Genomic DNA, 24,935 nt, shown 5'->3' on the forward strand with positions numbered 1-24,935 from the left:
GCTAATAAAGAAAAGTATCCCGTATGCCTTTTTAACCACGTTATCTACCTGTCCTGCTACCTTCAGGGATCTGTGGACATGCACTCCACGGTCCCTCTGCACCTCTCAGTATCCTCCCATTTATTGTGTACTCCCTTGCCTTATTTGCCCTCCCCTGATGCATTACCGCACGGCCAATTTTTGTATCATGTTTAATGTTTTTATATCTTTTTTGATCTCTTCAAATGTCACACCCACCTTGTTAGTTTCCCTGGTAAATACTGAAGCAAAGTAACTATTCAATATTTCTGCCATTTCACTGTCATTACCTGTGAGTTTATCTTATGCATCCCTTAGTGGCCCTAATTCCTATCCTGATTTTTCTTGTTATTTATGTATCTGTATATTAGTTTCTTTTCATATTCCTGGATAATTTAATTTCATAGTTCCTCTTTGCTTTTCTAATTTTTTTTTTACTTCTTTCCCAACCTCTTCGTTTTCTCTTTTATCATCCTCTCCTTTGTCTTAGAGTATGCCTTTGTCTTTCGTTTCAATTTCACCCATATCTCTCTTCATCCATGGTATTTCATTATTGGCTAGTGTGTTCTTGCATTTTAGAGGAATATATTTCTCCTGAACTCTATTGATCACCATTTTAAATAATTCCCACTGCTGTTCTGTCAATGTTTTTCCAGTTTACCTTCCCTGGTTCCATTCTCATCCCCTCAAACTTAACTTTTTTCCAATCTATTACTTTGGTCTTACTTATGTAGGTGGAAGGAGGTGGTCTTGGTGACTAAGAGGATATGAGACATGGTACACCACCAGACTCTTTTTGGGGTTGTCTGCAGCATATATTAGATACAGCCAGAAATCTTTCCCAGTTTTCTCCCTTCCCCCACCCAGGGGTAAGGTGGTCACCCCAGCTGATCAGCAAACCCAGCACAGACTGGGCTTGAACCCGTCAGTTCTGTATGGCACAGCTAGTGGCTGAATAGTCATCAATTTTCGCTGCATTCCTCAGCCTGTTTTCAGATGGGATAAGCCAGCCGGGTGATGCTTTCCCCAACCAGGTGTTGCAGAAATGAACTGCAGGAAAAAAAAACAATTTACTAGTCAGGACAGCAGATTATCTGAACAAGTTTTAATCGGAGTTTACAGGTTTTGTGCAAAACTCAAATCGGCATTAGCATCATTCCTTTATAAATGGCATTACAGGCATTCAGTTTAAACAGATTTTCATACAGTTTTCACTCTTTGAGCCTTTTATGTCGCCAAAAACAAAAAAAAAATCCAGGAAAAGATTACTAGCCTGACCAATCTAATGCTCAAATTAAGCATGTAAGGACACCAATACCCAGTTCATAAAGAGACTACAATGTACAGTAACACCAAATTGTAAGAACCTTGGAGAAATACACCATTGCTGTGATGGAAATATTAGGAATGCTCTCTATTTGCAGTTGTCCTTTCTCAGGCTATGTTTCTGTGACTGGGTTGTGGATGTGAATTTGGTTTGTAAAGCGGACTGAGTTTTAATTGCATTACAAAACCTAGTAATAAGGTTTATCCACTATATATGCTGCAGACAACCCCAAAAAGAGTCTGGTGGAGCACATCAAACTAGCTCAAGATAGCAACTTGGATAATTGGGTTTTAGTGGACTATTTGATTAGACAAGCAGATTTAAATCTCTGCAAAGCAGATGAGGATCCTTTGCGTATCTATTTCCAGCTCAATGAGCCCCAAGGTATGGCGAATGAATCCATTCATTAATGCTCGCTGAAGCCGTATATACTGTATTTACAAAACCTCTAAACAGCAGGGATCCACGAGGATTCCAGCAACCGCTCAATGATCTCCTAGCAAAATGAGATTTTTGCACTCAATAGGAGGGACCTCAGTGTTGGGTAACAAATGAAATGTTTCCATTTTGGGTCCCCCTATCAAGCACTGTTGACTAGAGAAGCTGGGATTGTTCTCCCGAGAGCAAAGAAGGTTAAGGGAAGATTTAATGACGGGGTTTTTGATAGGGAGAAACCATTTCCACTGGTAGGAGGGTCAGTGACCAGAGGACACAGATTTATGGTGATTGGCATAACAGCCGAGGGGAGAAATTTTTTTACACAGCGAGTTATGATCTGGAATGCGCTGGCTGAAAGGGCGGTGGAAGCAGCTTCAATAGTAACTTTCAAAAGGGAATTGGATAAATACTTGGAAAAGAAAAATTTGCAGGGCTAATTGGTAGCTCTTTTAGAGAGCTGGCACAGGCATGATGGACTGAATGGCCACCTTGTGTGCTGTATTATTCTATGATCAGACAGAGATTAAAGCTCATTTACAGCAACGGTGTGACATTACCATTTCCTGCATCAACCTGCCAATTTATTATAGGCAGTTTCACACTGCAAGCTTACATTCATTGGGAACTAGGTTGAGTCTCTTTCTGCTTCTGCCCCACCCTGTTTCACAAGACAGGAATTTTCATCCCATCAGTCTAAGCTGGATATTTCCCCCAAGGGAAAAGGACAGTGTGTTTTTGAAAGCAACGGCCCTCTAATTTGAAGAGGCCCAGACTCCACGAGCTGGTCATAAAGCAATGTAGTTATAGCCCAACAAACTGCAGCCAAAAGATAATTAAAAAAGTAGCGCACACCCTGGAACAAAGCTTTAATTTTGCAGCACAACTGCAAGAGACTACCACCATGCAAATCTTTTACTATATTATTTTATATATACACACACACACACACCAATTACTGAGGAGTTCTTATGTTATGATGTTTGAAGTAGAACTCCCAGTTACCAAGTGCTTACACACTAAGAATACATATTTTCAGGAGCCCCTTGAAGCAGTGTTCGTTAAGTTGCATACAGGTCAGCAAAAGCGGAATGCTACGGTAGTGATCGTTCAGAATCCAACAGGCTACAAGCAGCCAGGAAAGATGGAGCCCAGTAGCACCTACACTTCGCAGGGTTGGTAGTGGTGAGGGGGGGCAGGGAAGAAAGTGTACTTTGAGAAAACAAGGCTCAGGAATTCTGTACTACCCATTATGCACCAAGCTCAAATTTTACACCGACAAATATGCAAAATACCAGTGGAATTCAGGTGTGAAATGCAACTTTTTCACAACAAGCAATTTTTTCCTTTGAAGATACACAACCCAGTGCTGGTTTCGACTCACTGAACTGATCCATCTTGGTGTGGGAGGGAGTCTGTGGTGAGCATTACAGCGAAAAGCAAACAATAAAAAGATTTCTTCAAACAGACCCCCCCCCCCCCCAACAAAAAAACCCAGCACAAGCATCATAAAAATCACCACAGCACTGGTAACAATTCATTTTGTATCTGATAAACCCAACACAAAATACACCCGACAAAGACTAGTTCCAGGGAAATGCTTCACTCATTTTAATACCATTGCATGATAAATACAATAAAAGAAATAAGCAACTGAATTTTTTTTATTATTTTTTTTTATCAGTCTGGTGACAAAGGCCTCAAGTGAAATTTCGCAGCGTCAACACCCCCAGTCCTCAGATTCACATCGGCGCTCTTTTATAGTGCCTGTACAACATTCGGAATGCCCGCCCTGTCTGCCCAGGACAAGCAGTGACATTGTATTAGCGGAGTTTTACAACACAAGAAGCCAACAAAAAAAATTAAAAAGTTGGCGGAAGTATAACCGAGGTAATACAGTTAGTTGCACTTGGCCGCTAGGTGTATTCTGCCGGAAACCCTCACTAAGCAAGGCGGATGGGCATCAACCAATCACAGGGGCATGTGGCTTTTTGAATTCACTCCGTAGGCTGGTTCTACTAACAAGAGGACCAATGGCGGCAAACTTTATATCACTAAGCTTTTATTTGGGAGTACCAACACCAACACCCGTGATTTAGTACGATGTCGATCAGCCTGCAGCGACGTCTGGTCAGCTGATTGGGCAAGAAAGTCGGGTCCGGCGCCATTTGGAAAAAAATTCTAAGGAAATGAGGTCATGGTGTGAAGGCCATTACTTTGGCGATAATTAACCCAATTAAGATCCAAGGTTTTGGCCTGAGCGGTCAGGTCTGGCTTCTTGATCCCCGTTTACTGTTTGGTCAATGGCTTGATGGCGATGGCTGCCTCTTCGTTCATGGCATACAGGACTGTGATCTAGGGAGATGGGGAAAATAAAACATCAGCAAGACTAGTCACAGACACAGATCAAGTTTCTCTTTACCCAAACCGCACAATATGAACATTACACTCATTAGAAAGACCAATTACCCAGCCTCCTTTAACTGCAAAGTTCAAATCCTCAATTGATGCACTGGATCACAACATAATAAAGTTTGAGGGCTTTACCTTGTAATTGTCAAATTCCCCAAGATTAAAAGCAGAAGTTGAACAATTGAGCCTCATGAAACCTCCAATGTATCTGAGGGCTTGCTTTGGGAATGAACCTTTTCAAAAAGGTAGTATCAAGTGCACAGAATATGAAGAGAAAATCAACAACAGGCAGAGTAAAGAACATCTTGGTAACAAGACACTAGATTTTCAGGCTTAACTGCAGCCAAGGAAACCAAATAAAACTCAGATCTAGAGGGGGAAGGAACAGGACTTCCCTCCAGCTCCTCTCTATTCGGCTTTAACAGAATCTAAGTGCCATAATCATTTAATCCACCCAATGAGTAGATAGATGAACACCTCACACCATTGCATTACTTCATGTGAGCAATATCAGATGTAGCACTAGCCTGGTCACTTTTTTGCAGTTATAGGATTATGGTGAAAGAATTGCCTGCTGCAGGTGCACATCGTGCAACTTCTGGCTCAGCACTATGAGTAATGGAATCTGGGACTCAACAAGGAGATTTAGGGCAGCTTGGGCCCACACCTAATAGAATATTTAAACTGCATAATAGTCACTGAGTGCAAGAAAGTGACCCATTCCTCCTCTGTACATGCCATGGTTCATGCCTCCTCTCAAGTTTTTCAGCTAACTAAAAGCATTGACTCCTTGCTGATCATTGTACTGCAGGCGATTTCCAGCACCTCACCAAAGTGGCCATTTTTCAAATGCAAGTTTGAACATCGAGCATTGATGGGGGCTATGCTAACCAACTATGGATAGCCAAACCCAATCCTGTCCCCATCTCAAGTTCACTCCCAGCAGGGGCCGCTGAATAGCAATCGGGAGCAAGATCCCTGGATTATTTTCCTCTCCACACATTTAGGCCCCGCCATCACTACCCCAGTTGAGATAGTGTAGACTGGGGACTATCAGTGGGACCTTCCCAAGGAATTTATGAACGGACTGATCTGCCGGCTCTTGGAATTGCAAAGGACTGTCATAACATTTTAGAGCATTCTATTATAACACCAAATACAAATCACAAACCACACTAAAAGCAGTCAAACAAAAGATCCATGCATTGCTTACAGCTAAAACAAAATTGATATGAACTGCTGCTTAAAGTTATTTTCACAACCCCAGTTAAAAATGTGATTGAGATTCCTAATCATTATGCTGGGAGGTCAAACTAAGCACCAATAGCTTTTAAAAGTTGCATGTAAACTACAATGTGAAGAAAGTTGCTTGCTGGACTGAACATGGTGACTTCATTCCCCTTCTGCATTTACCACTGTTTTGAGTAACACAGCCTTTGAATTTGTGAATTGCCCGAGGCGTTGGAAGTTTTTGCTGAGTATACAAGGAGACAAGCACAGAGAAAGATACTCATTTCACGTTCAGCTCTCCTCACCACTAGATCTTCCCCAGCGTCATATCTCTGTAGTATTTCCTTTCCCAGGTCACCTTCTGCGAGCTTAAGATCCTCACGTATGTCACCGTTATCCATCATCAGAGAGAGGTAGCCATCTGTAATTCCAATCAACTAAAGAAAAAAATATATTCAGTTTAATACAAAGCTCCTGTCGAAATGTATGAACATCTCCTACAGGATTTTTGACTGATCATCAATTGTCAGTACAGACTTTCAAATTTCTCCCCTCCCGAAGGCATTGCGGGGGTACAGGGGAAATAGAGGGGCTACCCCTAAAGCAGCTGGTATTCGCACACAAATCTCAATAGCGAACATTAGCAGGTTGTGTGACTGCCAGGGATCGATCACATCTGAGCCCGATCTTACACACCAACGTGAAAAAGACCATCAGCCCCTTAGTGTACACCCCATTATTAACAATTTTACAACACCAAGTTATAGTCCAGCAATTTTATTTTAAATTCACAAGCCTCCGAAAGCTTGTGAATTTAAAATAAAATTGCTGGACTATAACTTGACCCCATTATTAGGCAGTACAACCCCGGAGGTAAAAAACCCAAGGGAAAAAAAAACTGGCAAATTTATCCCCAACTCCTAAGCAAGCTCCAAAAGACCACAGCTACACACAAAACAATCACTAGACATGCATAAACAAACAAAACATAGAATTTGCATAGAATTATCAGGGCCAGCATGATCTCCTGACCTAGTTTTGATTGCCAAAGGGGTGAAAGAGGAATTTCCCTCCCCCAAATTGGTCTGGGTTTCTATCTTTTTTTTGCTTCTCCCAGGAAGTCACATGATGTGTATCACAATATATACACTCCCCAACCACAAGGTATCATGATTGTGTGGGACAGGCTGGATGGACCAGAGGGTCTTTTCCTGCCTGTCATTGTTCGTATTTTCAAAAACCTCCTGATCTTCATTGAAAAGATAGGTTTATACATGATTAGGAAGGACTATCTCCATCAGTCTGATCAGTACTCAAAGTCATAGATCTTACCCCAGTCCATCACCGGCATCTCCACATCATAGATCTTACTGTCAGACCTATCAATAGCCCTAGTCAAAAATTTATCTATTATAATTTGTAACACTGTCCACTTGCAGTGCCTCTCTCCCTCTAGACCCCTAATTGTCCTTGTTTCAAGTGCATCATTTTACACTTCCCTTAAAAGATGTTGTGGTCTCTGCCTCAACTACTATCTGTCAAAACATTTCATGCTGTAACAATTCCACATAAAGGAATTTCTCCTAACCTCTCTCCCCAATGAGGATTTTAAATCAGCAACTATGCAAAAGAAATGGGGCGAATAGGGAAAGACCATGAAAACATTCTATCATTTTAAACATCTCAAATCTCTGCATAGCATTCAGTCCCAATATAAATAACCCCAAAATCTCAAGTCTCTAAGCTACTATTACATTGTCCACGTATGTCACACCCCTTATATGGGCATTGCCACTGGTGACAGACAGCTGCACATTTCTAACATTAGATGGAGTTCCATAAGCTCTGGACCCCCACACCTATAAACAACACTAATGCAGCAAGGGAAATTTGCTTTGTCTTAAGTTTCTACGGGCAAAGCCATAGGAGATTCCAATGCACTCCTGGGCGACCTCCCACCTCCCGTAAACTTGAGCTCACCCAAAACTCTGCAAATCCTAACTCGCACCAAGTCCCGTTCACCTATCACACCTGTGCTCGCTGAACTACATTGGCTCCCGGTCCAGCAACGCCTTGATTTATAAATTCTCATTCTTGCTTTCAAATTCCTCCCTATCTCTAACCTGCTCCAGCTCTACAAACCTCCGAGATCTCTGCATTCCGGCGTCGTGTGACTCCCCAATTTCATCGCTCCACCATTGGTAGCCATGTCTTCAGCTGTTTAGCCCCAAGCTCTGGAAATCCCACCCTAAACCTCTCTCTCCTTTAAGACGTTCTTTAAAACCTACCTCTGACCAAGAATTTGCTCACCTGTCCTAATAACTCAGGCTAAATCGCTCCTGTGAAGCACCGTGGGACGTTTTATTACATTTCCTTTTCCACTGCTAGCCGTGCCTTCAGCTGCCTAGGCCCTAAGCTCTGGAATTCCCTCCTGAAACCCCTCTGCCTCCTTCAAGGCACTCCTTAAAATCTACCTCTTTGACCAAACTTTTGGTCACCTGTCCTAATATCACTATGCGGCTTGGTGTCAAATTTTGTTTGATAATCACTCCTGTGATGCGCCTTGGGTTTACTATGCAAATTGTTGCCCTGATGCACTGGTTATAGTTTCTCATCCTTGGCATCATCTGGTGAATGTACACTATTCTGTTGTCCTTTCCATAATGGAGCACCCAAAGCTGCACAGTATTCTAACCGTGGCCTCACTAGTGCCTTGTACAAATGTAGTACCTTTGCTTTTGTACTCTGCGCCCACATTTATAAAACCCAAAATACTGTTGTCGTTTATTGCCTTAATCTACTGGCATGTTCAGGGAGTGAAGTATTTGCACCCAAGTTCATTGTTCCTCCAAACCCATCAGTATATTTCAGTATACTCCCATTTCTTGTTATTCCTCCCAAACTACATTACCGCACACATCCCCATATTAAACTGCATCTGCCACCTGTCTGCCCATTCCATAACCCCGTTCATAGTCTCCCTCCCTCCCCCCTCCCATGTCAAACCATTTACTTTTGTGCCACAAGCAAGTTACGACGTTAAGATATTTCTTATTCAAGTTTGAATCTACATCTGTTGCCCTACAGCCCATATCAATAAACAATGCCCACACAGGGACTTCCAGCACAGTATGTTGAAAAGAGCTAATCTAACCAACTTTTACTCTCCCTAACCAAAGTTGGCCTAGGCTAATTACCCCCGCATCAATTAATTCTGTACTTGGAATACAAGAATGCACAGAATCCACACAGATCACCATGGTCCATCTGACCAGTCCCAAGTTCAAAAATCATAATGCAATCATGCCCCAAAACAAACCCAACCTTCCTTGTGAATTTCACCTTAGGGATGGATGGGGTGTTTATCTGTGCATTTACACAAAATTTATTGTCAGTTTAAATACAGCTACTTTTCTGTAATCAACAACTCTGCCACATTAATACTCATGGCTCGGGAATGTAGATTTTGAAGTCCACTGCTTAGCCAGCCGTCCCCACTCTCCTTCAAGTTAGCTGATTAGATTTACTGTGAAACCTTTGACTCAATTTCTGCTTGCACACATATTTCCTATAACATCCAATAAATCAAATTTATATCTGCCTGTGTTTAACTGCAGATGGAAACCCAATAAACTGCTACTTTCCAGGTCTCAGGTTTGGTGTTGACTTGGTAAATGTTTATAGCCACATCAGTCTGAATTTTACCAATGGGACACTTCACGCTGGACATGCTCCGTGCATAGCAGTCGGATTGAGAATGGAAGTGGAGGTGCTGCAATAGCAGGTAGACATGGAGGTGCTATTTTGGGATACAGATTTGCAGCAACCTAGTTTCAAAGCCACTGAGTGGGCCAAGTCTACATCAGAACTTTTGGTACAACTTCGGGAAGTTAACTTTAAAGTCTGGTTTATCAAGCCACATTTTGCTTGCTAGTTACACTTGCGTGTAATGGCGATTGATGCATCGTGTCTGTAATTAGTACTTTTCATATGTAGTACATTTGTGACTCGCCACGACACAATGAGTTCTGATCTGTTACTGAGAATGGAGCCAGATTTCATTCTCTTCCAATCGAGTTTTAGAATTTTTTTTCCCACAACTGAATGCCAAATGTGGCCTGGTTACTGAGCAACTACATGCCCAAATTTAGGAAATGCTAACATTGTTAAAAAAAAATTACTGGATAAAAGTTGAATGGCTGTTACTAAGCTTCCAAGTGGAAAACTGTTGTAAATACATGGACTGGGGTGTACCAGCTTTACTGCAGACAAGTTCTAGAGTCCAACCCAGTTTCTGCTTGCACACATATTTCCTATGACACCCAATAAATCCTAACCCCCCCCCCAGCAAGGAAGGAGCCCTTTCCAACCAGGCAAATTCAATTCAAGTGGGCCAAACCGGAGGCTAAGAATTATATGTGCGAAAAACAGTCACCACAAACTGTTGATTAAGTCTGTGGGACATAAGTCAGGCGCAATTTCGGTCTCCTCCCAAGACTGGGAAAATACCAACCAGACCGACCGCCTTTCCTGGGTGGCAAGCTCCCACCCCACAAAAGCCCGCAACGTCAAAGTAAGAGCAAACTGATATCCGACAGATTATGGGAGCACACCATCACTAGTCCCTGCAACGTCCAGTGCTCTTAAATTCCATGGTCATTCTAACGTTAAAACACTACTGCACAACTATACCAAAGCTCCTTTGTGTAAATCTCATGTTAAAATACAGCACTACCACACCAAATGCAAACCACTGTACCGCCTGCATTTATTTCGCCAGTCACAGAACTAGAAATCCAGTACCAGGTTTGCTTTTAGTTACAAAATGATCCCCTCACCAACAACTTTGCTTCTCCTGCAAATAGACTGAATATGCAGTTACCTGTGTCCTTTAATCCTGGAATAAATTCTGACCAGGCTGTCACATTAGAGCATTCAAACTTGTTGACTGTTTCATGGTTAAAGTGCATGGCACAGGATTCCCATTCTGCAGTCAGACTCTGGGTTGGACTCTAGAACTTGTCTGCAGTAAAGCTGGTACACCCCAGTCCATGTATTTACAACAGTTTTCCACTTGGAAGCTTAGTAACAGCCATTCAACTTTTATCCAGTAATTTTTTTTTAACAATGTTAGCATTTCCTAAATTTGGGCATGTAGTTGCTCAGTACGCAGACCACATTTGGCATTCAGTTGTGGGAAAAAAAATTCTAAAACTCGATCGGAAGAGAATGAAATCTGGCTCCATTCTCAGTAACAGATCAGAACTCATTCAGTGTCGTGGCGAGTCACAAATGTACTACATATGAAAAGTACTAATTACAGACACGATGCATCAATCGCCATTACACGCAAGTGTAACTAGCAAGCAAAATGTGGCTTGATAAACCAGACTTTAAAGTTAACTTCCTGAAGTTGCACCAAAAGTTCTGATGTAGACCTGGCCCACTCAGTGGCTTTAAAACTAGGTTGCTGCAAATCTGTATCCCAAAATAGCACCTCCATTTCAATTCTCAATCCAACTGCTATGGACCGAGCACGTCCAGAGTGAAGTGTCCTATAGGTAAAATTCAGACTTGGGGTAACTGATGTGGCTATAAACATTTACCAAGTCAACACCAAACCTGAGACCTGGAAAGTAGCAGTTTATTGGGTTTCCATCTGCAGTTAAGCACAGGCAGATATAAATTTGACCCAATCTAAGACGACTGCCCAAGCTCAATTTGTTTTGAGTCAGAACCAGTATAGCCACTCAAGTTATTCACAAATCTAGTTCAAAACTTTTTGCACGGTCCAAGGTTACTGGACACAATCTATACACAATATCCAGTTCCACAAGTGAGGAACATGAGGCTGTTTCCCCCAAATGGAACAGTAATCCCAGCCATTTTACACTGCAACTTGGACTCACATCACAATGCGGCATCTACTTCTCAATGGTACTCATGTACGTAGCTGCCCCACTTCTCCCCCACAAATTTACTGCATGGAAGTTCAGATAAAATTCAATTACCAAACTGGCAGATTGCACAGTACTCAAGTCCCAGCCTCACTCAAATTTTAATGTAACAAGTTTTTCTTTTTAATTCTTATCCCGCTGATAATAAAAATTAAAACAAAAGAAAAACAGAAGAGCAAGAATATTTGGACAATTTTCCCAAAGGAATGCCAAGCCGACTAGTCAACATCACATGGGCCTCTTTCCTTGGAAGATGTTGACACCAGCATCAGAAACATAGAAAATAGGAGCAAGAGTAGGCCATTTGGCCCTTCGGGCCTGCTCCGCCATTCAAAATGATCATGGCTGATCGTCTAACCCAGTACCCTGTTCCCGCTTTTCCACCATATCCCTTTAGCATTAAGAAACATATCTATCCCCTTCTTGAATACATCTATGACTTGGCCTCCACTGCCTTCTGTGGTAGGATTCCACAGGTTCACCACCCTCAGTGAAGAAATTTCTCCTCATCTCTGTTCTAAATGGCATACCCCGTATCCTGTGACCCCTGGTTCTGAACTCCCCAGCCATCGGGAACATCCTCCCTGCATCTAGTCTGTCTAGTCCTGTCAGAATTTTATATGTTTCAATGAGATCACCTCTCATTCTTCTAAACTCGAGTGAATGTAGGCATAGTCGACCCAATCTCTCCTCATACGTCAGTCCTGCCATCCCAGGAATTAGTCTGGTAAACCTTCGTTGCACTCCCTCCATGGCAAGGACATCCTTCCTCAGATAAGGAGAACAATACTCCAGATGTGGTCTCATCAAGGCCATGTACAACTGCAGTAAGACATCCCTGCTCCTGTACTCAAATCCTCTTGCAATGAAGGCCAACATACCATTCACCTTCCTAACTGCTTGCTGCACCTGAATGCTCGCTTTCAGTGACTGGTATACAAGGACACCCAGGTCTCGTTGCACCTCCCCTTTTCCCAATCTATCAACCACAGAGATAATAATCTGCCTTTCTGTTTTTACAACCAAAGTGGATAACCTCACATTTATCCACATTATACTGCATCTGCCATGTTCTTGCCCACTCACCCAACTTGTCTAATTCATATTGGAGCTTCTTTGCATCCTCCTCACAGCTCACATTCCACCCAGCTTTGTGTCGTCTGCAAACTTGGAAATGTTACATTCCGTTCCCTCATCCAAATCATTGATACATATTGTGAATAGCTGGGGCCCAAGCACTGATCCCTGCAGTACCCCATTAGTCACTGCCTGCCACCCGGACAAAGACCTGTTTATTCCTACTCTGTTTCCTGTCTGTCAACCAATTCTCAATCCATGCCAGTATATTTCCCCCAATCCCATGTGCTTTAATTTTGCACACTAACCTCGTGTGGGATCTTATCAAATGCCTTCTGAAAATCCAAGTACACCACATCCACTGGTTCGCCCCTATCTATTCTACTCGTTACCTCCTCAAAAAACTCCAGTAGATTTGTTAAACATGATTTCCCTTTCATAAACCCATGCTGACTTTGTCCAATCCCGTTAATGCCTTCCAAGTGCTCTGTTATCACATCCTTTATAATAGACTCGAGCATTTTCCCCACTACTGATGTTAGGCTAACTGGTCTGTAATTCCCTGTTTTTTCTCTTTTTTTTAAAAAAAAAGTGGGGTTACATTTGCCACTCTCCAATCTGTAGGAACTGTTCCAGAGTCTATAGAATTTTGGAAGATGACCACCAATGCATCCACTATTTCCAGGGCCACTTCCTTTAGTACTCTGGGATGTAGATTATCAGGCCCTGGGGATTTGTCAGCCTTTAGCCCCATTAATTTCCCCAGTGCTTTTTTTTTAACGATACTGATTTCCTTCAGTTCCTCCCTCTCACTAGACCCTTGGTTCCCTAACATTTCCAGGTTATTTGTGTCCTCCTTTGTGAAGACAGAACCAAAAGTATGTGTTTAATTGTTGTGCCATTTCTTTGTTCCCCATTATAATTTCCCCCATTTCTGACTGTAAGTGACCTACATTTGTCTTCACTAATCTTTTTCTCAACATATTTATAGAAGCTTTTACAGTCAGTTTTCATGTTCCCTGCTAGTTTACTGTCATACTCTATTTTTCCCCTCTTTATCAATCGCTGTTTTCCTTTGCTGAATTCTAAAATGCTCCCAATCCTCAGGCTTGCTGCTTTTTCTGGCAATTTTACATGTCTCCTCTTTGGATCTAATATTATTCCTAATTTCTTTTGTACGCCACGGATGAGCCACCTTTCCTGTTTTATTTTTGCGCCAGACAGGAATGAATAATTGTTGTAATTCCTGCACACGTTCTTTAAATATTAGCCATTGCCTAGCCACCGTCATCCCTTTTAGTAAAGTTCCCCAATCTATCCAAGCCAACTCATACTTCATACTTTTGTAATTTCCTTTATTTAGATTCAGGACCCTAGTTTTGGATTCGACGACTTCACTCTCCATCTTAAATGAGGAATTCTATTATGTTATGGTCGCTCTTCCCTAAGGGACCCCGCACAACAAGATTGTTAATTAATCCTTTCCCATTGCACAATACCCAGACTAGGATCGCCAGTTCTCTAGTTGGTTCCTCAATGTATTGGTCTAGAAATCCATCAAGTACACACTCTAGGAATTCCTCCCCCACAGTATTATTGCTAATTTGGTTTGACCAATCTATATGTAGATTAAAGTCACCCATGATTATAGTTGTACCCTTCTTGCATGAGTCTCTAATTTCCTGTTTAATGCCCTCCCTTACATCTCCACTACTGTTTGGGGGCCTTGCGATTAGTCACAGCAGCTCACCTGATAATCGTTTCTCTTGACGTTGGGGACATCCACGTTGTGGGTGGAAGGGCAGATATCTTCATACTTCTTTGCAGTGAATATATCAAGACCAACCATATGAACCTGGGAACATATATAATAGCAAATATCACATGCAACATTAAATTCTGTACCAGTGATGTTACTAGGCTCACTTAGCACATTAAGAAAAAAAATCTCACCTGTGCCAAGTATTTCTTATTAAGTCAACAATAATTAACATGGTTATACAGCTCTCGCCAGACGCAAGGATGGACAAAACCTATAATTGTACTGCTGAGTACAATTTTACAAACAATACACTTTACTGAAATCTTAGTGACAACGATGCTGTATAAAGCTTCAAATCTAATCAGAGCACGCTGCAGAAAAACAAAAGGTGTCCTCCCTCAGGTGTCTGCAGGGGCCAAACCACAATGGGCAGCACAGACCTGCACAAAGGAATTCTAGATCAAGAACTATATAATTCTGCAAGTTAGCAAGAATCCTATTAAGGATGTTTATGTAACAACATTTGCATAATAGGGATGTCACACAGGGTATCTGCTCACCAGAATATTCCTGCCATTCTAAAGAGGATTCATTTGGGTGCGTCCTACATACAGTGTGCACCTGTAGGTCAGAGAGCCAGTTTCAGCTCCTGGAGATCACCAGCAGGTGCACAAAGAGTAGACAAATCTCTAAGTGTAGAAGATGCCACGCTTTTGAAACCCAAAAATTTTGCAAACTTTGCAAGTACGTGTGCAATATGCAATCACCAAAGGTTTCAAAAAAAAGGTTAACAAAAGTTCAAACAGGTACTGCACTTCATTTATTCCAGGTCTATACAAATTGCAGACCATAGAAACAAAGCAAATTGGAGCAGGAGTAGGCCATTTGGCCCTTCGAGCCTGCTCCATCACTCAATATGATCACGGCTGATCATCTATTTCAATACCATATTCCCGCTCTCTCCCCATATCCCTTCATGCTTCTGTGTCTAGAAATCTATCTATCTCCTTCTTAAATATATTCAGTGACTTGGCCTCCACAGCCTTCTGTGGTAGAGAATTCCACAGGTTCACCACCCGAGTGAAGAAATTTCTCCTCATCTCAGTCCTAAACGTCCTACCCCATATCCTGAGACTGTGACCCCTTGTTCTGGACAACCCCCCCAGCCAGGGGAGATATCCTCCCTGCATCCAGTCTGTCTAGCCGTGTCAGAATTTTATACGTTTCAATGATATCCCCCCTCATTCTTCTAAACTCAAATGAATAAAGGCCTAGTCGACCCAATCTCTCCTCAACGATAGTCCTGCCATCCCAGGAGTCAGTCTGGTGAACCTTCACTGCACTCCCTCTATGACAAGTATATCCTTTCTTAGGTAAGACGACCAAAACTGCACACAATACTCCAGGTGTAGTCTCATCAAGGCCCTGTATAACTGCAGTAAGACAACTTTGCTCCTGTACTTAAATCCTCTTGCAATGAAGGCCAACATACCATTTGCCTTCCTAACTGCTTGCTCCATCTGCATGTTTGCTTTCAGTGATTGGTGTACAAGGACTCCCAGGTCCCTTTGTATATCAACATTTCCCAATCTATCACCATTTAAATAATACTCTGCCTTTCTGTTTTTCCTTCCGAAGTGGGTAACTTCACATTTAACCACATTATACTGCATCTGCCATGTATTTGCCCACTCACTCAACTTGTCTAAATCGCCCTGAAGCCTCTTTGCATACTCAACTCACAATCCCACCTAGTTTCGTATAGTCAGCAAACTTGGGAATATTACATTCCCTCATCCAAATCATTGGTATATATTGTGAATAGCTGGGGCCCAAGCACTGATCCCTGCGGCACCCCACTAGTCACCGCCTGCCACCCCGAAAAAGACCCATTTATTCCTTCTCTGTTAAACCAATTTTCAATCCATGTCAGTATATTACCCCCAATCCCATGTGCTTTAATTTTGCACACTAACCTCTTATGGGGGACTTTATCAAAGGCCTTCTGAAAATCCGAATAAACCACATCCACTGGTTGTCCCTTATCTATTCTACCAGTTACATCCTCAAAAATCTCCAGTAGGTTTGTCAAACACGATTTCCCTTTCATAAATCCATGTTGACTTTGTCCAATCACGTTGATATTTTCTAAGTGTCCTGTTATCACATTCTTTATAACAGGCACTAGCATTTTCCCCACTACTGATGTTAGGCTAACCAGTCTGTAGTTCCCTGTTTTCTCCCTCCTTTTTTAAATAGTGCGGTTACATTTGCCACCCTCCATTCTGCAGGAACTGCTCCATAAGCTATAGCATTTTGGAAGATGACAACCAATGCATCCACTATTTCCATGGTTACCTCTTTTAGTACTCTGGGATGCAGATTATCAGGCCCTGGGGATTATCGGCTTTCAGTCCCATTAATTTCTCCAGCACTTTTTTTTTAATACTAATTTCCTTTAATTCCTCCTTCTCACGAGACCCTTGGTTCCCTAGCATTTCTGGGAAGTTATTTGTATCCTCTTCCGTGAAGACAGAACCAAAGTATTTGTTTAATTGCTGCGCTATTTCCTTGTTCCCCATTATAAATTCTCCCAAGTCTGACTGTAAGGGACGTACATTTGTCTTCACTAATCTTTTTCTTTTTACATACTTGTAGAATCTTTTACAGTCCACTTTTACGTTCCTTGCAAGTTTACTCTCATACTCTATATTTCCCCTCTTACTCAATCTCTTGGTACTTTGTTGCTTAATTCTAAACTGCTTCCAATCCTCAGGCCCCACATCCAACAACACGAACTAACAATGCAAAGACACACATCTAGCCTCCTATAACCATCATCTTTGTAACATTATGCCACAATGGATTTGAGAACATTATCCAATAAGACAACAGATTATACACAGTAATGGCTGAACGTTTATCTCATTTGATGCTTAAAAAAATCTTTGGGGTTTTTTGGAGAATTTTTGAGCTCATGAAGGAAATTAATGTTTGGGAAGGGAACACTTCCAGGTAGCCAGTATCCACATCAAGCACCCCTTATAACAATAGGTACAGCAGTCAGATGCACAGTAAAGTTTCCCAGATCTGCCTCAACCTTAGAAAAGCATCCAGTACTGCATCTAGTGTGATGTTTTCCATTTCCCACACTAGCCACCACGTAGATTGCAAATTTATGCTATAGGTCCATGCCCAGTAGTAACTAGACCAAGACTGGTCACAATGAACAGAAACAATTATCCCATAAACCTGGCCTAAATGTGAACGTGCAGTGTCTCACCACTCAGGTCTTGTGCTTTTAAACACAGCCCATACAGTAAAACACAGGTTATAGAGGGCATGGAACACTATCAACCTAATGGAAAAAAAATGTCCACATGTGAACCTTAGTGGGGAGTCAGAAGGGAGTAAAGTTGAGAGCAGCAAGAGAGGGGAAGACCCAGGGGAAATTTACAATACAAATAGTACAAACAGTTGTTCAAGAACAAGTGAAAGGGAAGAGCGTAGAGCAGCAGAAAGAAAGTGTACTTTAGACACCACAGATAGTGAAAACAAGAAGGTGTAAGGTGATTAACCCAGCATCAAAGCTGAAGGTCAGGCTAGGGTGTGTGGCCCAACTAAGAGTTCTATATACAAATGCACAGAGTATAAGGAATAAATTAAATGAACTACAGGTTCAAATTCAAATTGGAGGGTATGACATGATAGCTATTACTGAGACATGGCTGCAGGATGGTCAGGAATGGGAACTAAATATACCGGGTTATAAGGTCTACAGGAGAGATAGGGAAAATGGAAGAGGGGGAGGAGTAGCCTTAGTGATTAGAGATTAAATCAATTCAATGATAAAGGAGGATATAACAAGAGGTAAGCAGCCAGAGATCTTATGGGTTGAATTGAGAAATAGGAAAGGATCTAAGACTATAGTGGGAGTTGTGTATAGGACTCCTGGCAGCAGCTCTAAAGTGCTAGATTGTATAAATGCAGAGATTAGAGAAGCGTGTGACAAAGGCATAGTGGTCTTAATGGGGGACTTTAACCTTCACATAGATTGGGGAAAGCAGACTAGCAACTGTCAGAAAGGTAGTGAATTTCTTGAGTGTGTCCAGGATACTTTTCTACAGCAGTATGTCCTGGAGGCAACAAGGGGGCAAGCCATACTAGATTTAGTAATGAACCAAATTTAGTTAACAGCTTAACTGTGCGTGAAGATCTATCCAATAGCGATCATAACATGATTGAGTTCAATGTAGTGTTTGAAAGGGAAAAAAGTGAGTTAGCTGCTAAGATTCTAGACTTGGGTAAGGCCGACTTCAATGGGATGAGACAGAGACTGTCCACAGTAAACTGGGCAAATCTGTTGATGGGTAAAACGACTGATGATCAGTGGGAAATGTTTAAAGAAACATTTAACGAGATACAGAACCGGTTTATACCCCTGAGGGGCAAGAACTCTACTTGCCAAAAAAAACAGCCATGGACAACTAAAGTAGTAAGGGACAGTATAAGAAATAAGGAAAGGACATACAAAAAGGCAAAAAATGGCACAGATCCTGGTGAATGGGAAAGATACAAAGATCAACGAAGGGTCACAAAACAGATAGTAAGAGCTACAAAAAGAGAGTATGAAAAGAAACTTGCAAGGGATATCAGAACTAATACGAAGAACTTTTATAGTTATGTTAGGAAAAAGAGGGTGGTCAGGAGCAGTGTTGGCCCCTTAAAAACTAAGTGGGGATATTGTCATTGACAATGGGGAAATGGCAGACATGTTGAATAATTACTTTGCATCAGTATTTACAGTAGAAAAAGAAGATAGCATGCCGGAAATCCCAAGAAAACTAATATTGAATCGGGGACAGGGACTCGATAAAATTAACATAAGTAAAGCAACAGTAATGAAGATAATAACAGCACTAAAGAGTAACAAATCCCCAGGACCAGATGGTTTCCATCCCAGGGTTTTAAAGGAAGTAGGTGAGCACATTGCAGATGCCCTAACTATAATCTTTCAAAGTTCTCTAGATTCAGGAACTGTCCCTCTGGATTGGAAAATTGCACGTCACTCCGCTTTTTAAGGACTTGGTTAGGAAATTGGCTGAGCGAAAGGCGACAGAGAGTAGGGATAATGGGTAAGTATTCACATTGGCAGGATGTGACCAGTGGAGTCCTGCAGGGATCTGTCTTGGGGCCTCAATTATTCACAATATTTATTAACGACTTAGATGAAGGAATAAAAAGTCTCATAACTAAGTTTGCCGATGACACAAAGATTGGTGGCATTGTAAGCAGTGTAGATGGAAACATAAAATTATAAAGCGATATTGATAGATTAGGTGAATGGGCAAAACTGTGGCAAATGGAATTCAATGTAGACAAATGTGAGGTCATCCACTTGGATCAAAAAAGAATAGAACAGGATACTTTCTAAATGATAAAAAGTTAAAAACAGTGGATGTCCAAAGGGACTTAGGGGGTTCAGGTACATAGATCATTGAAGTGTCATGAACAGGTGCAGAAAATAATCAATAAGGCTAATGGAATGCTGGCCTTTATATCTAGAGGACTGGAGTACAAGGTGGCAGAAGTTATGCTGCAGCTATACAAAACCCTGGTTAGACCGCACCTGGAGTACTGTGAGCAGTTCTGGGCACCGCACCTTAGGAAGGACATATTGGCCTTGGAGGGAGTGCAGCGTAGGTTTACTAGAATGATACCCAGACTTCAAGGATTAAGTTACAAGGAGAGATTACACAAATTGGGGTTGTATTCTCTAGAGTTTAGAAGGTTATGGGGTGATCTGATCGAAGTTTATAAGATATTAAGGGGAACAGATAGGGTGGATAGAGAGAAACTATTTCCGCTGGTTGGGGATTCTAGGAGTAGGGGGCAGTCTAATAATTAGAGCCAGACCTTTCAGGAATGAGATTAGAAAACATTTCTACACACAAAGGGTGGTAGAAGTTTGGAACTCTCTTCTGCAAACGGCAATTGATACTAGCTCAATTGCTAAATTTAAATCAGAGATAGATAGCTTTTTGGCAACCAAAGGTATTAAGGGATATGGGCCAAAGGCAGGTATATGGAGCTAGATCACAGATCAGCCATGATCTTATCAAATGGCGGAGCAGACACGAGGACCTGAATGGCCTACTCCTGTTCCTGTGTACCTCACGTGGAGCATAAACACCAGCATGGACCTGTCGGGCCGAATGGCCTGTTTCTGTACTATGTTTCTAATTGCACCTACTTCAATACAGCTAGCTTCAAGTTCCTCAACATTAACGATGTTCTGAATTAAAACGTTTCTAAGTGAATGAGTCCAAGACTTTGTTTTTCCACAGAAAGATTACAGAATTTGATCCCAAAGAACTTGTTAAAATGATAAAACCCCATGGAAGAAACATATAGTCTGACAGTCACCCTAAACCAGAAGCCCAATTACAAACTGACAATCAGTGCGCAACCCTAAATCCTTGCAAAAAATCCAATATAATTAAGCAAAGACATAGTCATCACAAAACAACGGCCTTGATCATAGCAAGGTATAAAATTTCGCACTGCTGCATTAAGTGCTGAAGCAGCCACTCTGAATTAAGTTCAGGCCTCTGAACCAGTAATCCAGGCCTGGACTAATACAGAGACCTTTGTACTCTAAGTGCATAGATGTTAAAGAACATCAGGCTTAGCAGCAATGTTCTTCACTTAAATAGCCTGCCAACCCACTTATTTGCTTCCACACTAAAAGATCACTTGAGCTGTACTATGGAACTGTACCCCAGTAAGATGTCCACAATCCCAGAAAAGGGGAGAGAAAAAGAGAAAGTCAATAAAAGAACATTAGCACATTCAACTTCTGCTAACTATCAGAATCAGAACTCTTTCGCCATCTCTCCCCCCCCCCCAAAAAAAAGCTGTAGAGGCTGGGGGTCAATTTAAAATATCAAAACAGATAGATTTTGGGTTAGGGCTGTGGAGCCAAGGCTGGTAAATGGAGTTAAGATACAGATCAGCCTTGATCCTACTGAATGACAGGCTCAAGGGGCTGAATGGCCTCCTCCTGTTCTTATCAGACTGATTAGAGTGTTAAGGGCATTAATGATTACTACTGACCTTGGCATGCCCATGCTTGCCTGTCTTGGATGTTGACATTTCAACAATCTTGCAGGGGCGCCCTTTCAGAACCACAAATCCGTTCTTGCGCAAAGAGGAGCACTGTGTCGGAAAGGTGGCAGATGCCCCGGCGTCTCCGGTGGTGAAATCTAGGTTGTCATCCATGGTTCTTGTGTTTTAGTGGAGACACTGAAGAGAAACAATTCACTTGTTAGGCAACATTGGCAAAAATATCCAAGGACATTTACACCCCATGTACCCCCTAACTAAACAGTTAAAACCTCATCCAGAAAAAAATTCCAGATTAGTTACTGGCAATTCAGGGCTCTGATTTTTATTGAACAAAACACAGCTTCTACCAGTTTAAAAACAAGATTGGAGGGAACCCTGACTTATTTTTCATATCTTCTACCCTAGGGCACCAAGCCCAATTTCAGCATCCCTACCTGTGGTTCAATACCACACCCAGTGATGCATTTACCTACTGTGCTGTGACTAAATTCTATACCCATCAATTGTAGCAAAAATGCAAAGCACTATAAAAGCACATGGCAATACGGGGGTGGGGGAAATTATACAACCAAACAGCAGAGGCCACTCTGCTCATCATGCCTGTGCCAGCTCTTTAACAGAGCTATCCAATGAGTTCCGCACCCTTGATCTTTCCCAGAGCCCTGCAAATTTTTCCATTTCAAGTATATATACAATTCCCTTTTGAAAGTTACTAATGAATTTGCTTCCACCGCCCTTTCAAACAGCGCATTCCAGATCATAAGGTACTCCGTAAAAAAGTCTCATCTCCCCTCTGGTTCTTTTACCAATTATCTTAAATCTGTCCCCTCTGGTTACCAACCCTCCTGCCAGCGGAAACAGTTTCTCCCTATCTTACCAAAACCCCTCAAAGGCAAGTTAAAGGCAGTATCTTCAGACTTCCAATGAGGTTCATAAAAGACACAAGAAACCCTCAAATTAGTTTAATTACCACCCCCACCCCACCCCACTAACAGAACGCCATCTCTTCCAGGATTCCTTACCAGAAGCCATTTCAGCAATTAAATTTTTGGATTTTAACATTTGTGACTAAGAGGGACTGGAAAGCAGACCGTCCAATTTAATACACTTATTTTTCATCATAGTATGGTACAGTGCAGGAGGCCATTCAGCCCATCGTGCCTATGCTGGCTCTTTGAAAGAGCTATCCAATTAGTCCCATTCTTTCCCCATAGCTCTGTAATTTATTTTTGCATTTATCCAATTGCCTTTGGAAAGTTAAAGATCCGCTTTGCTGATGCATTTCGAAGAGATTTGAATGCAAATGATCCCCGTGGGACCAGGAGCAGCCCCCTGTACCGGGTGCGGACACAGAATGGGCAAAAAAGCTCACTCACCCCACCGAACAAATATCACACCCGCTTACATTGTAATCGAATTGAGCAACTTTTTATTTTAAAAAAAAGGGGGGTCAGCGGTGACCTCTGACTCGGAAGTGCATGCAGCGATTTGCCCCATCACGCCGGCATGGAGCCTGTGGCCTAAGCGGCACAAGGCGGCGGCGGGGGGGGAAACAGCCGGGACCAGCGGCCCCTCCGAGCGGGCAGGTGGGTGGAAAACACACGGTGCTTCAAATCGAGCTTGCCCGCACGTCCTCCCTTCCCGTCCGGGCGGGCGGGGGGAGGGAGGGCCCAGACGCCGCCGGTAGTCGGGAGGCCCAGCTCGTCACCACCACCCCTCCCTCATCAAACAAAGGGCAGGGCGGCAAGGCACCGAGTTTTACCTCAGCCTCCCGCGGCAGGCCGCAACCCCCCCCCCCCCCCAACACACACACACACCACCGGGCTCTCGCACCCCGTTCGCCGCCGCTCCCCTCGATACCGTTGACAAAAAGGGAAAATTAAAGCGGGCGCCGTCGAAGCCCGAGCGGCTGAGGGAGACGGGTTGAAGGGAGAAGCGGCGGGGGCGGCGGCGGGGGGGGGGGGGCGGGTAGCGAGGCCGCTCCTCCCCGCCCGAGGCCTACAGGCCAGCTCCGCCTCACAAGTCACGTCCAAAAGGCCTTTTTCCCCCCCTCCTCCTCCCTCCGATAAAGGAGCGGCCGGCGGCCTCGGCCCGGGGGGAAAGGCCGTCCGCCCGGCCCTGGCGACCGTTACCCTTCGAATCCGAACGCTCGGCCCCTCGCGCCCAACGCCCCGGCCGCGCGCGCTGCAGCCTCACCATCCAACGGTCGGAAAAGAAGGCGTCGCTGCGCATGCGCGGCTATTAACACTGCGCCAGCCGGCCGCCCACCCGGGGAGGGAGGGAGGGGGTCCGGGTAATCACCAATAGCCGGCACCCCACCACGCTCCTCCCCCTCCCCGGCACGCACGCTGACGCTGCAGCGCGACGTCAGCACGTTGGAAACTCCTCCCCTCTTTATGTTCAAGAGCGCCAGTCTCAAGCCAAATGTATAGACATGAGCATGGACATTTTTACCTATACAATATATACAACACATCCCATATATATATATGCCTATATATGTAAAACAACAGATATATATGTAAAACTCTTATATATCGATATATCTGTTTTATATACATAAAAACATATATATGTAAAACTCTTATATATCGATATATCTGTTTTATATACATAAAAACATATATATGTAAAACTCTTATATATCGATATATCTGTTTTATATACATAAAACAACGGATATATATGTAAAACATATATATTCTGGAGGTTGGGTGGGAAAGTGCAGTTGAGGTAGAAGAGCAGCCATGATCTTGTTGAATGACAGAGCAGGCTCGAGCGGCTCCTGCTGCTATTTCTTATGTTTTTATCTTATAGATATGTAATATATATATACCAAAACTAGGTACTTTAAGTATAAGATGGTCACTAATAAACCCAATAAGGAATTCAGGAGAAACTTCTTTACTCAGACAGTGGTGAGAACGTGGAACTTGCTATCACAAGGAGTAGTTGAGGTGAATAGCGTAGATTCATTTAAGTGGAGCTAGATAAAAATGAGGGAGAAAGGAATAGGAAGATATGTGGATAGGGTTAGATGAAGTAGGGTGGGATAAGGCTTGCGTGGAGCATAAGCAGAAAATGCTGGAAACACTCATCAGGTCAGCCAGCATCTTTGGAGACAGAAACAGAGTTAACGTTTCAGGTCAATGAACTTTCATCAGAACTATATGTATGAAGTCGTATGAGATCAGAAGTGGGAATGTTCGCTGATGATTGCACAGTGTTCAGTTCCATTCACAACCCCTCAGATAATGAAGCAGTCTGTGCCCACATGCAGCAAGACCAGGACAACATCCAGACTTGGGCTGATAAGTGGCAAGTAACATTCGCGCCAGACAAGTGCCAGGCAATGACCATCTCCAACAAGAGAGAGTCTAACCACCTCCCCTTGACATTCAACGGCATTACCATCGCCGAATCCCCCACCATCAATATCCTGGGGGTCACCATTGACCAGAAACTTAACTGGACCAGCCACAAAAATACTGTGGCTACAAGAGCAGGTCAGAGGCTGGGTATTCTGCGGCAAGTTACTCACCTCCTGACTCCTCAAAGCCTTTCCACCATCTACAAGGCACAAGTCAGG

General features: G+C 42.8%; 1 protein-coding gene across 1 annotated transcript; it reads right to left on the reverse strand.

The window, feature by feature from the left end:
* Positions 1 to 1,108: 1,108 nt before the first annotated feature.
* LOC137331228 (eukaryotic translation initiation factor 5A-1-like) lies at positions 1,109 to 23,529 on the reverse strand. The gene is made up of 5 exons (XM_067994865.1): positions 23,479 to 23,529; positions 21,335 to 21,523; positions 14,207 to 14,311; positions 5,728 to 5,859; positions 1,109 to 4,135 (listed from the first exon to the last, which is right to left on the reverse strand). Exons 2-5 carry the CDS (start codon positions 21,497 to 21,499, stop codon positions 4,070 to 4,072), a joined length of 468 nt encoding a protein of 155 aa, XP_067850966.1. The 5' UTR covers positions 21,500 to 21,523; positions 23,479 to 23,529; the 3' UTR covers positions 1,109 to 4,069.
* Between the last annotated feature and the right edge of the window lie 1,406 nt (positions 23,530 to 24,935).

The sequence above is a fragment of the Heptranchias perlo genome, chromosome 13 (genome assembly GCF_035084215.1).
Source record: "Heptranchias perlo isolate sHepPer1 chromosome 13, sHepPer1.hap1, whole genome shotgun sequence".
NCBI lineage: Eukaryota > Metazoa > Chordata > Chondrichthyes > Hexanchiformes > Hexanchidae > Heptranchias > Heptranchias perlo.

Excerpts from the sequence above, each read along its gene's own strand:
- LOC137331228 (XM_067994865.1), bottom strand. The coding sequence starts at position 21,499 with ATGGATGACAACCTAGATTTCACCACCGGAGACGCCGGGGCATCTGCC. Across the intron at positions 5,860-14,206 it reads TCAAGAGAAACGATTATCAG|TTGATTGGAATTACAGATGG; the intron begins GTGAGCTGCTGT and ends TTTTTTCTTTAG. Across the intron at positions 4,136-5,727 it reads ACGCTGGGGAAGATCTAGTG|ATCACAGTCCTGTATGCCAT; the intron begins GTGAGGAGAGCT and ends CCATCTCCCTAG.